General features: G+C 32.7%; 1 protein-coding gene and 1 non-coding gene across 2 annotated transcripts; one reads left to right on the top strand and one right to left on the bottom strand.

Moving 5' to 3' along the window:
• Positions 1–1,860: 1,860 nt before the first annotated feature.
• On the bottom strand, positions 1,861–4,080 carry LOC132054611 (thioredoxin-like 1-2, chloroplastic). Its single transcript, XM_059446586.1, has 4 exons — positions 3,580–4,080; positions 3,309–3,491; positions 2,522–2,686; positions 1,861–2,420 (listed from the first exon to the last, which is right to left on the bottom strand). The coding sequence occupies exons 1-4, from the start codon at positions 3,733–3,735 to the stop codon at positions 2,220–2,222; spliced, it is 705 nt and encodes a 234-aa protein (XP_059302569.1). The 5' UTR covers positions 3,736–4,080; the 3' UTR covers positions 1,861–2,219.
• Positions 4,081–6,307: 2,227 nt separating this feature from the next.
• On the top strand, positions 6,308–6,381 carry TRNAI-AAU (transfer RNA isoleucine (anticodon AAU)). The gene has a single exon. It is a non-coding gene; the product is annotated as a tRNA-Ile (tRNA).
• Positions 6,382–16,737: the final 10,356 nt, after the last annotated feature.

The raw sequence follows: 16,737 nt of genomic DNA, 5'->3' as shown, positions 1-16,737 counted from the left end.
AGTAAAAATAGATGTATTTATGAAACATATTCTCATGAATTCTTTCTTGGTAAATCAAATTAAATCAACCATATATCACGCAAACGGCTCAAGTTCCTTAATAAATTTAAATTTCCTTTTAGAAAAATTTGGAAACAATGAAAATCATTATTCCAACTTATTCAATGGAATACTGCACCAGCTTCTATTGTAAAATCTAAAATATAGCAAAATACGAAATATACAGTGATAAATATACTGAAACACCACTACCGTTTTTGCAATTCCGGAAAATTTTCATCATTGAGTTATAACTTAAAATCGTTTGTAACATAGTTTGTCGTCGAACTTGAAAGACCTTTTAAGAATATTTGAATAAATCTTTGATATCAAACCCCATATTTTATTATCGCTATGTATCTATTACTGTGGCTCATAAATAAGAAGTCTTCTATCCAATAATTTCTGCATCAACATTTCAATTAAATATTGTTTTTGATCAACCGCCGTCTTCCATCTGTTCCGGTGGTTGATCCTTCACGGTTATCACTAACTATGCTTCACACAAAGAAAACTCTCTAAAAGATGATGAATGATTGCACCCTCTTTTTTCAGACCGATCTGTAACACTTTTTTACCATATATCATATCGTTTTGACTACATTATATAAGGGAGGGGAAGGAGAGAATAATGCAAGGAGAAAAAGGACTTTGCCGCACCCCTATAGAAGAAAGAGAGGGAGAGAACAATGGGGGGGGGGGAGAGGGGGAGAGAGAATTTTTTTTTGAGGTAAATAAGGAGTTTCTCGGTATCGACTAGTTATCTAGAAAAATCTACTAAAAATTAAATAAAAAATAAAAGTTATTATTCATAAATAAGTCTTATGAATTCTTTTTGTTTGAAGCAAAAAGTAAGCAATTCGAAGATTACACAACTGAACAAAGAATTTGTTGAAATTGCTTCTGTTACGAGGATTGCAATTTGTTTAAATTTAAATTCTTGTTAAATAGAATAGATTGTTGAGATATAGGTTTGAAATTATTCTGTAGATGCTTCATTATTAAGTTGTCTTTAAAGCTCTCATGCTTAATAAATTTAAATAGAAATAACATTTTTCTGCACCATCTATTATAAAATCAGCAATAGCTTTCCACCGTTTTTGCAATGCCGGAATTTTCATCATTGGTTATAACTTAAAAGCGTCGTCGAAGTTGAAAGATTTTAGTTAGTTATAATAAATCTTTTCACCCCATATTTTATTATCGCTATGGTATCTATTACTGCTGTTTAAATATTGTTTTTGATCATGATTATCACTAAACATTACCTTTTCCACCATAACACTTTTTACTATATATCGTTTTGACTACATTATATAATAGAATAATGAACAATAATTTGATGAGGAGTTTCTGGTAAAGTATTCTAGAAGAAAAAAGTTTGGAACATGAATTCGTTTTGTTTGACGTAACACGAATTCGACGCAACAATTTGTTGGCATAGCGTTCAATATATAGAAAACTTTTCCAGTTTCAATTTCCATAAATTGTTTTCCTTGTGTAGGGTACGTGATAATTTCCCTTTTTCTTTTCCAAAGACGGTAAAGTCATTTTATTCCCACAATGTAAAAGATCATCATTTTTAAGTTCATTGTCTTTACTCTTTGCCATAGCTTCAGTGATATCACCTACCAAATACCCTGCTTAGGAAGACCATCTAATCCTCTAGAAAGGATCAATCTAAATGCAATATCCTTAACCAAATCATAATATTGGACCAAGTGATAGATTGCATGCAAGGCTTAACAACAATAAGCAAAGAACAACAAATCTGACAAGATATTCTCACAATGGGGTTTAAATTAGGCAGTATACACAACAATAATAATAAGCAGTAATAACAACATATAATAGGATAAATGACGTTAAAGAAAGAAAGAAAGAAACAAGCAAGCTATATGAGAGATCTAGAAAAATATAATCGAGTGAACAAAGATAATAATACTCATAATATGGAAAAAAAATTCTCGCAGTTCCCTATTAGCCCTCTATCCTCATACTCGACCTCCGCCCCCTCCTATAACCGGTCATGTCCTTGGTAAGCTCCAAAGAAAGTAATACTATGGTGTTATTTGTCACTCATAAATAAGAAGTCTTCTATCCAATAATTTCTATTCTAGGCATCAACGACTTCATGGCTTCTTTAAAATAAGTCCCACCATTTCCTCGTATTTAATTTCTTAAAAGTGCTCGACATATGTACTTCTGTTAGGGACAGGTTCTTCCTGTTTATCCTTCACTGGATAACCAAAGGATGATTTTATTGATATTTGTCCAATTGAGGCTAAAGCTAAAAGCTCAGATTCATCAAGGCCTTTGGCTGGACCAAGGCTGCACCCATCATTCCTATACCTTGATAGTGCATCTTTAAATTTCTTGATCTGCACAAGTACAACTTCTACCATGAGAAACTACACATTTTTTACTGTTTAGGGTTGGGGTTTAGTGGTAATGGGACAAATAAGAATTTTAAAAATCTTACTGTTGCATTAGTACAGCTGAAGCTACAAACTTTGCCTTGTGCACCCCTATAGAATCTGAAAAAAGGTAAGACAGGTATATGAAGAACACTGCACATGGTTTTCAGTTCTTCATAGTTTACTTTGAGGAATATGGCATTGGGATTTGATTCAGCTAGCTGACACATCTGCAAACATTAAGTAACAACAACGACATTATTGACTGGAGCACTCTGTCTCCAGAGGGGTATATTTGGATAAATTCCATTTTCAGGCAAAATTCATGAATTTGTGTTACGGTCTTATTATTTATACACTACGAATTCTTTTTGTTTATGTATCTATAGTTTGAATTGAAAGTAACGAATTCAATGAAACTCGCAGAACCATATCCGCCTCTGAATAGAGAAAGGGGGAGAGGTTTATTTTGCTAGCTAAATGCTTGGAATTTTTTTTTATAACTGTGGTGTTTGGGCCAGTTCGTGCACCTCGACTAATTCTACTGATACATTCTATCTCCTACTGTGGCGGAGGCAGAATTTGAACTTGGGTGCTCTACAAAATTTGAACCCCCTTTACCATTGAGCTAAGCTTTTGGTTTGTATTAAGGGGGTTCAACATATAATATATACACCTAAAACAAAAATTTAATCCTATATACGAAGTGTAATTTTTCGATGAAGGGGTTCGAACCCCCTTGACTCCATGTATAGATCCGTCCCTGTTTCCTACCAACACATTTATCAGGTAACTCTGTCCATCAAGGTTTGAACGGAAAGGACTACATTATTGGACATATTGGTACCATACCTTAGGATGTAAAGTCTTGCAACCTCCACAGCCAGGAGAGTAGAAGTCAATTACGACCAATCTATCACCAGCTTTTAACAATGAATCAACAAGTTGTTGTGCTGAATTTATCTCTACCATGTTGGGTTTAAGGGTCTTCTCCCACCATCCCTGACCACTGCCAACACATACTGATACTTGTTCCTAAAATCATTAAACAACACTTAATAAAATGATCTCAAAAAAAAAAAAAAGAAAAAAAAAGAAAAAAGAAATGTAATATGAAAAACACCTGTCTATGATCCAAGGGTTTGCCTTGAAATTTTCTGGATGTTAAATCTTTAAGTTGATGATTTACATTTGAAGAGCAATGACGAGGATACCCTTTGGCTCTGGAGTTGAAACAGGGGACAGAAACAGAGAAACCAGTATTCAAAGAACAAGCCATTGATGCTAAAAAAATCCTAGGAGTTGTCAAAGCTTGTAGTATCTAACAATGTAATTACCACCAATTAAAGACCTTAACTTTGGGATAAAGTATTAGGAGTAATTTTCTTTTTCAATAGGACAGAAAAGATTTAGGAGCATGCAAAGCAGATTGATGTTTACTTCCGTAAATCAATAGAACAAGAAATGATCACACGTTTTTATTACTAGAAAAGGTGAAATATGAGCGAAAAATATGCACTTTTTGACCTGTATTGTATATCTTGGTGGCTAGGAAAGAAAGAAGTCAATGAAAATTGTGGTTCTCTTCCTTGTGAAGCTTCCAAAGAAAAAGAAGCTGAGGAACCAAATAGAGTGTGGAATGAATCATTTATTAAGGTTAAAAGTGAGAGAGGGGTGGGGGAGAGTTAGATGGAGTCAAATGATACGGATTTAACTTTATGTAAATAAGTTTTACACAATTATTGTAACCCTTTTGACAAGTTACTTATTGCATTTTTGGGGTTACTAAATTAGAATAGATTTAAGTTTATACACACGAATAGTGTTGTGGTAGCCAGAGGCGGATTCGGATCTAAACTTTATGGGTTTAACTTTTAAGATTTTTAGTTGAACCCATTATATTTTAAAAGTTATGGGTTCATGTTTACTATTTATTGCAATTTTAATAAATTAATACATATAAATTTATGCTCTGCGTCGGAAGGTGGGGTTCAACATATGCCCCTGGTGGTGGCAGTTGTTGAAAATGATAATGTGTAATGCAAAGAAAATCAATAACCCCTCTCTTCAATTCTCATTTGCCGGCTGATTTATTATTGATTTGAATAGCCATGTTAATGGCTCATTAAGTTCTTTTTAATGGTGGAGTTAAATGACCCATTAATCCTCTTTGATCCCTTCATATTTCCAGCCTATATTAATCAGTCTTCTTGGTGAATTACAACGCCAAAAATCATCTCTTCTTCTTCTTCTTCTTCTTCTTCTTCTTCTTCTTCTTCTTCAGAGTTCTTCTTTTCCACTAGGCAATTCGGGAAAATTCCAAACTTCGACCACTAGTGCAAGTGTTTGGAATTCTTTGTGGAATCTTGGGAGCGATCGGGCTAAATGATTTGCATAGTAAATAGTCGGACCAAAGACTTTCAAGCTAAGATGCTTGCCATGACACAGCATTGATCCGATAAGTTTATTCTATCCTTTTGTTTATTTTACTGATTAATATTGTTAATATTTCCAATAATAGTAGTTACCATTTTTACCAAATTATCATCTTTTAATGTTTATCAAGAGATTTACCAGTAATGACGTAATAAATGGCCTGATTGGGTAAACATTTTTTATATCATTTACGCATAGAACTTACCTGTCATTGGAAGTCATTTTTACTTGTTAATGTTCAAAAATTGTACACCGTCAGTGCACAGAAGTTATCCTCTAATGATATTTAAGCTGTGAACTTTATCCATTAAAATTTTGTCCTTTGTTAGATTAATAAAAGCTCCTACTCCGTAATTCTGGTTTTGGATATGATTAATAACACAGTATAGGTGATGGGGAGAGTCTATGATCTAATGTGGGTAATGATTATAGGCTTGTTTTATAGGATGTGCTTGCGTGTAACTGATCAGCTGGCATTTTTGTTTTTTTGTCAAGTTGTAAATGATTGAATTGAATGATGAGATGCAAAGAATGGGAATCTGGATTGCATGCTAAGTGCTGTATTATTAATCAGTTAGGCATTTTTGGCAGTTAGCCAGTGTAGTTTCACTGCGTAGCTGACTCTGTCTTTCCAGTTATGGTATATTTGGATAAGAATTCCATTTCCATCGAAGCAAAGACCTTCATGCCACCATGTTTGTAATTTCATTGAACTGAATAAAGATGAGGCTTTTATTACAATTTACACGTACCATGTCATTGGACCCATACGGAAGCATACAGAATATGACAAAATAGTTTGTAGTATCTCTGTGATATGGGAAAAGCTTGGCAGCATGAAATTAAAGGTCCACTTCTCAGTAAACAGACTCAAACGTGTTTGGTTTATTTTTTTTAAAAATATTTGGGGAAAGGGTTTGTCAGAAAATATCCTTCTATGTGGAGTTAATATTAACGTAATAATTGTTTGGATTTTTAAACAAATAAACTCTGCAGACATGACATGTGTTTCTTGTTTATTTAATTCCACGACTTGTATCACTCGTAATGCTAAGAGAGTAAGGCGTAGTTTATGTTATAAATCTATCACTGGTATGCAGCTCAATAGTTAAAACTTTTGAAGTTGTATATATAGTTAGGTTTTAACCTTAATAACTGCGTAATTGCAAAATAATATATAAGACAGCAGACAGTAAAGAGGATTTGTCCTATCCAACCTCTACTGGTAATTTGGATAAGATCATTAATAAAAGGTAATTACGGGCATTATCCCATGGTTTTGTTCCTTTTGGAGCACCTTCTTTTATTTGTCCCACCCATAGTTTAAGTTGGAGCTGTTGGTGGAATGATCTGGATGCCAAAGATTCTGAATTCCATCTGTAATTTATAATCTATACGGCAGTAGTAGAACAAATGGCCCATTAGCTCAGTTGGTTAGAGCGTCGTGCTAATAACGCGAAGGTCGCAGGTTCGAGACCTGCATGGGCCATATTTTTACAATTTTTTTAGCAGTGACACTTCTCAGTTACTTTCTCTGTTTGTTTGGGTGCAATTTTCTCTGCTTTTCTCGGGCAGATTTACCTATATTTTGTTTGTTGGGAGAGCAATTTTCTTGTCCATCATTTGGCTTCTCTCAGTTCTCCTTGTTTAATATTTCCCTGAAATGTTCATCTAGTTTATTGCTATTCATACTGGCTGCTCATGTTCTGCAATCTATTTCCTTGTCATGATATATGCCTTATTTACATTACGGGTTTAGTTGCTAGCTAATTGATTTTGCTAATGATCAATTTCTGCATTCCTTATTTCAGTGTGTATCCAATAATTCTCTTGCTTTCCATGGGTGTGTGAGCTTCTGTGCAATGCATATGATCTCATTATAAGACTTTTTGGCTATAATATATTTTTTGTGATGTATGAATATGATAATACGTACTTTCTGTATGTCCCCATTTGATCATTGTAATTCCAACTTGACCATTATCAACTGTATCTCTCTCATAAAATTTTCACACAAACTTGAACTGAAATATATATATGTATGTTAGCTGTGAGAACATATATAATCACTTAATCTGAATCACACGTGATAGTTATGGCGCGGCTGCATTTATCCTATTTGGACTATCATTAAGTTACATAGTTTTGATAAATGTCGAGGCCTAAAATCTAAATAATCAAAAATTGAGGTGATTTTGTAACAACTATCAAGTGATGAAAGTAATTTTCTTTTCCTTTTGGGTGAAAAATATTTTCCTCTAAAAAAGATAATTATGAACAATCCAAAAGTAATCAATCACCTGAAACATTGGCAAAGATTCAAAATAGTCCGATCAGGCAGTAAAAATTGACTTGTTGAAGAACCTTTTTTATTTAGAGCATGTTTGGATGAGCTTATGACTTTTGATTTATGGTAATAAAAATATTTTTTTACTATTTTGACTTAAAAATAAGTGCTTAAAAACACTTTTTTATTTTACCCAAACACTATAAAAATGCTTAAAAACTATTTTGGCTTAAAAACACCTAAAATAAGCTAATCGAAACAGGCTCTTAATATAGTCCATCTCTATGTTTAGTTCAGGTGGCACTGTTTCTTTATTAGTTCATTCTAAAAAGAATATAATATTTTTATATTTGGAAATATGTAACTATAGAATTTCAATTTTACCCTCAATGAGAATTTTCTGTAGCCACACAAATATAATACTAACATTTTAAGACCACATTTTTTTGGAAGTCATATAACTCTACATGTTATGGCCTATTTAAGAACACAAATTTCGATTTTTTTTTTAAAATCAAATTATATCATATAAATTTAAAGAAAGAAGTATCTTTTTGTCGTACTCAGATTTACAAGCCACCTACTCAACATGCCAAAATTCTTTAAAATTTGGAATGTACAATGTAGACATGGACAACTACATCGCAAATAGCATTAGCTTTGGCTTTTGTATCTTAAATACAAGAGTGGAGCAGCTAGAGAGTAGTGGTGAGGGCATCAACATGGCCCTCGATTTAGATGTTATTGTCTTAATTGTATATCCTACACTACAAGTTTTTTGTTTTTTTTCTGATTAGGTCTAATCTAATCTTGTTCTTTCCCCCTTGATCCTACCAACGTTAGCTTACCTGCCAGTGCCCACTTCATGAACTGTTGACATCATTCCTTGTAGCTAGCTAGACTCTCTTTTAAGCCACTAGCTCACAACTAGTGGGAAGAAGCCCGGGCTGTGTACGGGTCCAATATGCACTCACAAATTTAATTTTTCAAGCGACGTTGATTAAATAATTTTTAAACTTATCATCTGAAATAAGTTATATATTTGTGTGATAGTAAATAATCTAATTAAAGATTTAAAATTTCCTCACATGTTTTTCATATTTGCTAAAAGAGTGCATCTTAGAAAAGTTCACTGAAAAATATAAGCATGTTTAGAAATTGCTACTGAAAAATTTCCTTTGTCCTTTGGGTGACACTAATATAACCATTGAGAAATTGTAAAAAGTTAACCTATGGAGCCCACACTCTAAGAAGTATTCCAAAATGATGCAGAAGAGTAAGGAAATTTAAGTGGCTCACATTTCACATAAAGCTGCCCAAGCAAAAAATAAGTACACGGCAGCCTAAAAGTTAATTACCATAATGGGCTCCAAAGCAATTTTATTTATAAAAAGTAAGAGATAAAGTAAATGCAAATAGAAACAAGACCAAGAGCAAAAATAAATAAGCTAAGCAGGGAGGGTAAATATCTCAAAAGGTCATCGAACTTTGAGAAATTATGTAATAAAGTTATTGAACTTTGCTACATATCAATAAAATCACTCAACTTTGGCCTATTATCTCATAAAATCACTCAATTACATATGTCATTAAAAAAAATGTTTTCGACATATAAATCAACGTTCAAATAATATTAATTAATTATTTTGTGCTATGTAGACGAACAAAATGGGCCCCACAATAAAATAAAATAAATCTATATCTTTATACCCACACCTACTCACCAACCCTTCATCCAAATGGACCAAATCCACAATAAAATAAAATAAATCCATATCTTTAGATGGGCGAATTCATAATTTAAACATCGTAAATTATAAAATGAGAAAGTGAATTTTGAAATATATAATCCGTATTTATTAAACTTGTTTTTTCACAAACATATAAATCAACGTTCAAAGCATTGGATTTTATCGAACTTACTCGCAAGTCCTTGATTAAATCCGATTGTGTCTATGAGTCAACATTTGTTATAATCAGTGGGGCTAATAACTCTTTGTTTTAGATGAACAAAATAACTTATTTTGATTAAATACATTGCATGTATTCCTATACTTCAAAGCCATATCGTCACTATTTGCATCCTCTCCTCTTAGTTTTTGGCGGACTAGCTATGTGCAATTTTAAGTTGTTCTTTTTTTTTTTTCCTCTTTTCATGTTTATCGGTTTCACTATTAACGAATTTTATTGGTGTTAAAATTAATGTAGATTAATTATGAAGCTCTCACCATCAAGACCTATATACATATTTGTTCAATTTTACCGACATTATGTCTTAGTTACACAAATGATTTGCTTATGTACCATAAGATAGATTATTGTCGTGCCCTTACAAACGTCAAGCACTAAAATAGTTTAAAATTGTTTTAATTTCAATGAATCGTTAAATTTGTGATTAGTGCTCTTCTTTTTTGTTTCAAAATTGTTATGTGTTGCTTAAATAATTTAGCATTTGAGTCGATGCTTTCACATGAAACTTTTGAAACCCACAAGAAGTTCTCCTTTTTCATAATCTTTTTTTACACTATGCTGCACTTAATTAGACACTTGTCAAAACAAATAAAGTATCTTTTATTTGTGTGTGTGTGAGAGAGAGATCAAAGTGATGTTTTTCACTTATACTTCTCACAATATAAACTAAGTGAACTTTTTAACATTCTTAATTATCATATGTGAAAAATTTACAGTTTATAGTACTTTTCTTTACAGTTTTTCGTATATCTAAATCTTAATTTCAATATTTTATAATATTCATTGTCTATTATTGTGGAAAAATGAGTTTTGGATGAAGGGTTGGTGAGTGGGTGTGGGTATAAAGATATGGATTTATTTTATTTTGTTGTGGGGCCCACGTCTACATGACACAAAATAATTAATTAATATTGTCATGTCAATTTTTTTTTAATGATATATGTAGTTGAGTGATTTTATGAGATAATAGGCCAAAGTTGAGTGATTTTATTGATATGTAGCAAAGTTCAATGACTTTACTACATAATTTCTCAAAGTTCAATGACCTTTTGAGATATTTACCCTAAGCAGGGATGTCAACGAAGACATGCCTTCTTCAGCTACTCATTGCCTCTTCTTATATAGGCGAAAGAAAATGATTAAGTTTGGGATTTTATTACAGAAAGTGGAATCGATTTTTTTGGCCATAACAAACACTTGGTGCACCATATAACACGTTCCCATAGTTGTTAGCAAATAGATGCATTAACGGAGACTGATGTATAATACTAGTATTTAGCAGTTTTAACTTAACTTGACATATTATTTTGTACGAAATATAGGTTTATATGTGATCACTAAAATTTCAAAAAACATTAAATCCGGATCCATAATTTTAAAATTTAATATGTCCTGCGTTATATGAACATTAAAGGTTGAGTCCATCAAGTTCAAATTACTGAATTTGTGTCTGTGAGCATTAACCTAGCTTGTTACGTACATTACCTCGTATGTGCGCGACAAACAACGTTTCAACATTAAAAAAAAAAAAAACCTACATATAAAGTGTATATGACATCTTTTGATGAAAATCATGTGGGCTTGGTTCACAACGGATAATATCACACCACCTTTAGAATATCTTTGGGCTAGTTCGGCGCAACGTGTACGTGATCAATATAAGGTAACAAATCAATCATAACGGTGCATAACTAACATAGAAACATCCTAAAATCTTTAGAAAGATATAGACTAATACTTGGTGGTAGGAGGTCACATGGTAGTTTTTTTGTTTTGTTTCGGAAATGAAAGGTTTCGTGTTAAACAAAGCAAATCTAAGTTATTGGATTATCAGTGATCACCATTCACGGCTCATGTCCATCTATTAATTCCTTAACATAGAAAAACTTTGGCAAACTGGTCTACGGCATGCATAATTATGGAAGCCTGTGTGTTGTGAATACATGCCTCGACAGGGAATGTCACCAAGTAATGCGCAATACAAGAGAACAAATTAAACTTTGACATGTTGATGAGTGATCAAGTTTAAGTTACATACATTGTCAATATCGAAATAGATTTTTATACAATCGTGTTAATTTTATCTGTTTGTAGTAGAGGTAATTTGTCTTATATCAAACATTCTTACTGTTTACACTAACAATATACATAACTTAAATTTGAAGCTAAAATCTTGAAGACCACATCATTATTAAGAATAAATAAGTTAGATATACTGACAATGCATATAAGAATCTTTATACTATTACTGTAGTTTAACATATACAGTATATCAGATTAGTTGCTATGTTTATTGCAAGTAACTTGTTAATAACTAGTTACAGTGCATATAACTTAGGTATAAAAACTGAACCGAAATCCCATCCTAACAAATATCTGATCACTATCCCTTTCATGTTTGTTTATGAGTTCTCCAGTAAAATCACGATTTTCTATCTGGCTAAGCTTATTAAATTAATTTATGGGGAACACTCTATTTTCAATAAATAATGCAAGCGCAATCAAACTATAAAGAAGAATGGACTCAGGCCCCTGCTTTTTGGATTTTTGATCTAATCATGACATCATTGCTTCATTAGTTGCACCAAACATATGTTCAAATAATGGAGCTTTGATACTCAGGCGTGCAAGAGTGGCTACACTGTTCTATTTGTCGACTTTACATCTGTTTCTTTGATTTTCATTTTCGAAACAAGCCAGCTTAAAAATAAGTCAGCTGAAGGGTGTCGATATTGTTGATTAGTGTTTGCATGATGTTATATACTAATGAACTTGTTAAAGTGCTTATGTTAAATTAATCAACTTTAATTTGCTCTCTATCAATAAAAAGTTGATCGGTTACCTAGTGATGATGCATGCCATAGCAGGTCTAGCAAACTTTCAAAATCTACTTATTTGTTTTTTTTGTTATTAGTGCTTTTGAAAAGAAATATTTTTGGAGAGTAGCAATTTACGTTTGTTAATTAATTTTAAAAATACTTTACTGATATTGGAGCAACAATTTGTACTTAACCAAGCTTTCAAAAAGTACATGGTCAAACAGGTTCATGAAACATGCTAGGGGAAATCATAATCCTATTGCCAAAATCATAATTCTTTCCTTAAAATATAATGGAAAGAGAATTCAAGAAAATAATTAGAGTAATTTTATATTTAAGGAATATAAGCATCAGATTCATCATTAACAAGCAATAGATTTTTTACCATTAAATTCTGCACTTATTAGCTCAGTGAAATCCGTTACTATTGGTTGGTTAATCACCAAACATCAATTTTCTCTTGAAGTGTATGCGCACGTGATAAAAATAGTCAAACTCTGTAAACATGAGAATTGAGAAGCTGGCAATTCTGCATCCATACATCAAAAGAGAGCACGCACCTAATAAAACATATATTTCCTAATCTTATAAATTGACGTGCAATATAGTCTGCATCTCAACAAAATGATCAAACAGACTAAGAAAACAAAACACACTCAATCCCCATCTTAATAGCGATTGTCGGCAAATGCATAGATGATCAACGGCATATATTAGAGAAGTATTTCTTAAAGATTTTGAAAGTCTCTAAGCAAATAAAATAAGAATTGATAAGCTGAATTTAGCTTTATTGGCACATTTCATCCAATACCTTCGTGCCATTTGGTAGTCTCTACTTCTACTCCCTCCATTCAGTGGTGGAACCAGGACGAGGGGATTCAAAAATTTGTAGAAGTGAACACATGAAGAAGTTGAGGGGAAGAGGGGGAGGGGGTGTGGGGGGGGGAATTCAACATTTACTAAATATACATAAAAATAATATTAACCATATACAAACAGTGTAATTTTTCGTCGAAGGGAATTCATGCCTGGCTCTGCCCCTGCCTCTGTCCCCTTTTACTTGTCCTGTATACTAAAAATAGTCATTTTTTTTTCACTTGTCCAGTATGAAAAATCAAGAGATAATATACCATTTGATTTCTAATTTACCTTTAGTATTAATTATTGGGTTAAAAACTTCAATTAGTGACTGCACAACTTTTAATGTAGTTGATTTAGTAATAATTATGGATAATATGATAAAATTGTCATTCTATTTATAGTTTTAATAAGAGATATCTTACGCAAGTTAATATAAGATAAATAAAAATGGACGGAGGGAGTATTTATATCAAAATTTTCATTATACATGGGATCGATAGAAGAAAAAAGATCCGCACCTATGGTATGTATGATTGGCACCGCAATCACTGACCCACAACTTTTTGGTGATTACTAATCTTAACTTCATGGCGTGTGCTCTAAAAAAAGTTACATGGTCCACAATGCCAGGATACTCAACATATCAAATTGAAAAAGAATCTGCCTATTCAATCAAAACTTTAAGATAATATGGATTGAAGTGACCTTAAACATCCCATCCTTCTACCATCCCATCTTAGTTGTGATAACTAAAAATGCTTATCTCAAAATATTTATCATTTTACAAATTAACATGAAATTAATTATTTTTATCCTATTTTACCTTTAATATTAAGTGTTTAATAACTAATATTGATTAAAGTGCGATTTATTGAAGAGAGATAAAGATAAGATAGTAAATATACACTTTTTATTTAGGCTTAATGCATATATGCCCTCTCAACTTGTCCCTTTTTTTAATTTTGGCATTTTAACTAAGTATTGTTCCTATTGAACTCCTGAATTCATCCTCAAGTGTGTCTATCAAATACAATCTGACTTACATAGTATTCTATCTTCAATGTAGCAACATACTAATATATATTCTAATTTAATTATGCCATCTTTTAGCTAAGATTAACAACAATTGAGAGGGAAAAAAAGAGTAAGCTCTTAATTAATCGGCTGATGGAAGAAATAGAATCCAAAGAGAAAACCGACACATCTATGACCTAAAGAATAGCTTACCACACTTCTAGAATATTACTTCACCTTCATTACCACAATTTAATTTTTGCTTCTAATAAAAATTAGATTTAGAGGGTTTGATAGACACATTTGAGGACGAGTTCAGGATTCAATAAGAACAACACTTAGTTGAGGTGCCAAAAAAAAAAAAAAAAGAAGACAAATTTAGGGAGCTACATATGCATTAAACCTTTTATTCATGATTCCTTTAGGACATGCAAAGTTTAAAAAATATGACAACTAATATAAGACAGAGAAGTAAATAATACTAATATAAGACAGAGAGAGTAAATAATTTACTTTCGAGACGTTAGACTACTGATGAGGGACAAGAACATTTCTCTAACATCCTCCCCACCCCTATAACCCGATTCTACTATTTATAACCGGACGAGCTAGGGATATTCCTTTTTCTTTTGCATATCTCGTTTTTTAAATAGAGAGAGAAGAGGCTTAATATGCGTGGGCCTTGACTAGAGATGAAATGCATAAATAGCCGTTTTTAGGTCCTATTTAAAGAATAATCCTTTTTTTTTTTAAAGTTTAATTTCCTAAAAGTCGATTTTATATATGCGGGTCTAAAGTTAGAAAATTTAGACTGTCATGTCTGAAGTTGCGCTCCGTCAAAGCCTAATTTATGATGTTATGTCTGAATTTAGGCTCTTCAAAGCTTAATTAACTTCATACCAGAATATCTGAAAATTAATAAACTTTGACTTTTCAAACTTCATACCTTTGTGTGTAAGTTAGGCTCTACCCGAAGAAAAAGCAACAACAATGAGTTTAGTCTGAAGTTTGCAAAAGCTAGTTAAACTCTGATATATTTTTTAAAAGCTAGATATGTTTCAAATAAAAGTGTCACAAGTGGCTACCTGGTGTGATTTCTACCCTGAGTAGAGGGAGATTTATTAGGCTCAACGAGCTAATAAGTGGGCTTAGAGCAATATAAATGGCTTGATGGACTGAATTTAGAGAGATAGAAAGAAATACAGAGCAACTCCTTAGGCTGAGATGAGAGAGAGAAACCCAAAGCGCGATATAACACAAAGAGTGAAAGAGGTTATGTAGATGGACTCACCAAAATTTGGTCTTTCTACCATGTAAAAGAAATGGTTGATGTAGCCTAGGACATCGTATAATCTTTTAGAGACACTTACGCAAATGATGAGGGACAAGTATATTTCATTCGTACAAAGCTATTCAGCAGCTTAATCGATCCAAAAGATATTCTTCATGATATTTGCTGCCCCGTCTTCCCAAAAGTTCACATCATTAAGAAGATCCAACTCCTTTTAAATAACTCCCTTTTCTTTTCTATCAACCGATTTTGTTCGCACACACAATAATCTCCCCTCGAACTAAGTTCCACGTGGCTCATTATCATATCACGGTCGAGATTCAACACGTATGTGTGCGCGCGCCACAAGAGTATTTACGATTACCGAAGCCCACGGAACGCGTCTTCAAATTACGGGTAAAGGTCGTAAATTAGCTGCATGGACGGCAAAGGCACTAAGCCGGCTCCCACGCCACACTCCGCCATCTTCATACTTGTCCCGCCAAACCATTGGGCTCGATACCGCTGTTCTGCCGCACGGTCCAAAGATATTATTAACGTGATGTGATATTGTTCCGCTTTCTTTGTTCGCCTCACATCATTAAAGATCCAATTTCTTATAAGAATCCCCCTTTCTTTTTCATCTACCAACGCCATACTTTGTTTCGCTCGCACACCCATAATTACCCTTGCGTTAACTAACTAAACCAAAGTTTGGTTAATATTTCTTGTTAATTTGGAGCAAAGTTGAGTGTTGCAAGTATGTAGTTGCGTGAGGGTCTTCATTGGCTGTCGTGGCACTATGGTTTTTCGTTTTATCTCCGTTGAGAAGCTTTTTGCAGCTTCTACGGGCTAGGTTGACTATTCGAGCCAATTTAAATGGAGTATTTAAAGATTTCCCTTTTAAAGTTAAAGTTTGACATTTGTCCCTGCCCTAATTGGTTCTCTATGTATACTTGAAAAGAAAAAGATTTCTCTTTATATAGTCCTATTATTTTTCTCGGAAATGAAGAATTGTCGTTTTATCATTTTTCTCTTTTAATTCTTGGGAGAGGATAGGTAGTGGTATTGAACCTTGGCATAAGTAAAAGTGTATCACTAACTTAAGATTAAAATCCATATATTCTTGTTTTTATTTTGTTTTTGTTGTTCTTTTTTGCATATATAAAGGCTCATATTTGATTCTATCAACAGCATATATGTAATTACGTACATAGTTGTTCCAATAATAAGTGTTGGACACTTGGTGAGATTTTGAAAATGTGCCTAAAAAATTCAGACGCATAGCCAAATATTTTTCACGCATATATTGCAAGAGAATGTGCTCAAATTTTCAATTTTAACCAACTATAGATCGATTATCGTGTAGTGAGAGGAATGTATCTACCATATATAATTTTGTCGGTCTTTAGTCACATATATACAAAATCGATTGCATGGCAAAGTTGGAATTTTCATCTTTTTGGTGCAACAACTAGATTTTTATTTATGCATAATATGTGGAATAAAGTAGTTCACACTGTTTTTCTTTTTCATTATTAAGCCAAATAAAGTGTTCTCTCTGTCACTGTTGATGTTATATAAGCTTCACAAGTGGTTATAACGTATACCATTGGTGCATGC

This window comes from Lycium ferocissimum, chromosome 4, assembly GCF_029784015.1.
Source record: "Lycium ferocissimum isolate CSIRO_LF1 chromosome 4, AGI_CSIRO_Lferr_CH_V1, whole genome shotgun sequence".
Taxonomy (NCBI): Eukaryota; Viridiplantae; Streptophyta; class Magnoliopsida; order Solanales; family Solanaceae; genus Lycium; species Lycium ferocissimum.
This window is presented reverse-complemented; position numbering and strand designations above follow the sequence as displayed.

What these genes read in the sequence shown, in the direction of transcription:
- LOC132054611 (XM_059446586.1), bottom strand. Translation starts at nt 3,735, where the DNA reads ATGGCTTGTTCTTTGAATACTGGTTTCTCTGTTTCTGTCCCCTGTTTC. An exon ending in AACCCTTGGATCATAGACAG is followed by an intron (nt 3,492 to 3,579) that starts GTGTTTTTCATA and finishes TAATGATTTTAG; the next exon opens with GAACAAGTATCAGTATGTGT. An exon ending in GCAAGACTTTACATCCTAAG is followed by an intron (nt 2,687 to 3,308) that starts GTATGGTACCAA and finishes TAATGTTTGCAG; the next exon opens with ATGTGTCAGCTAGCTGAATC.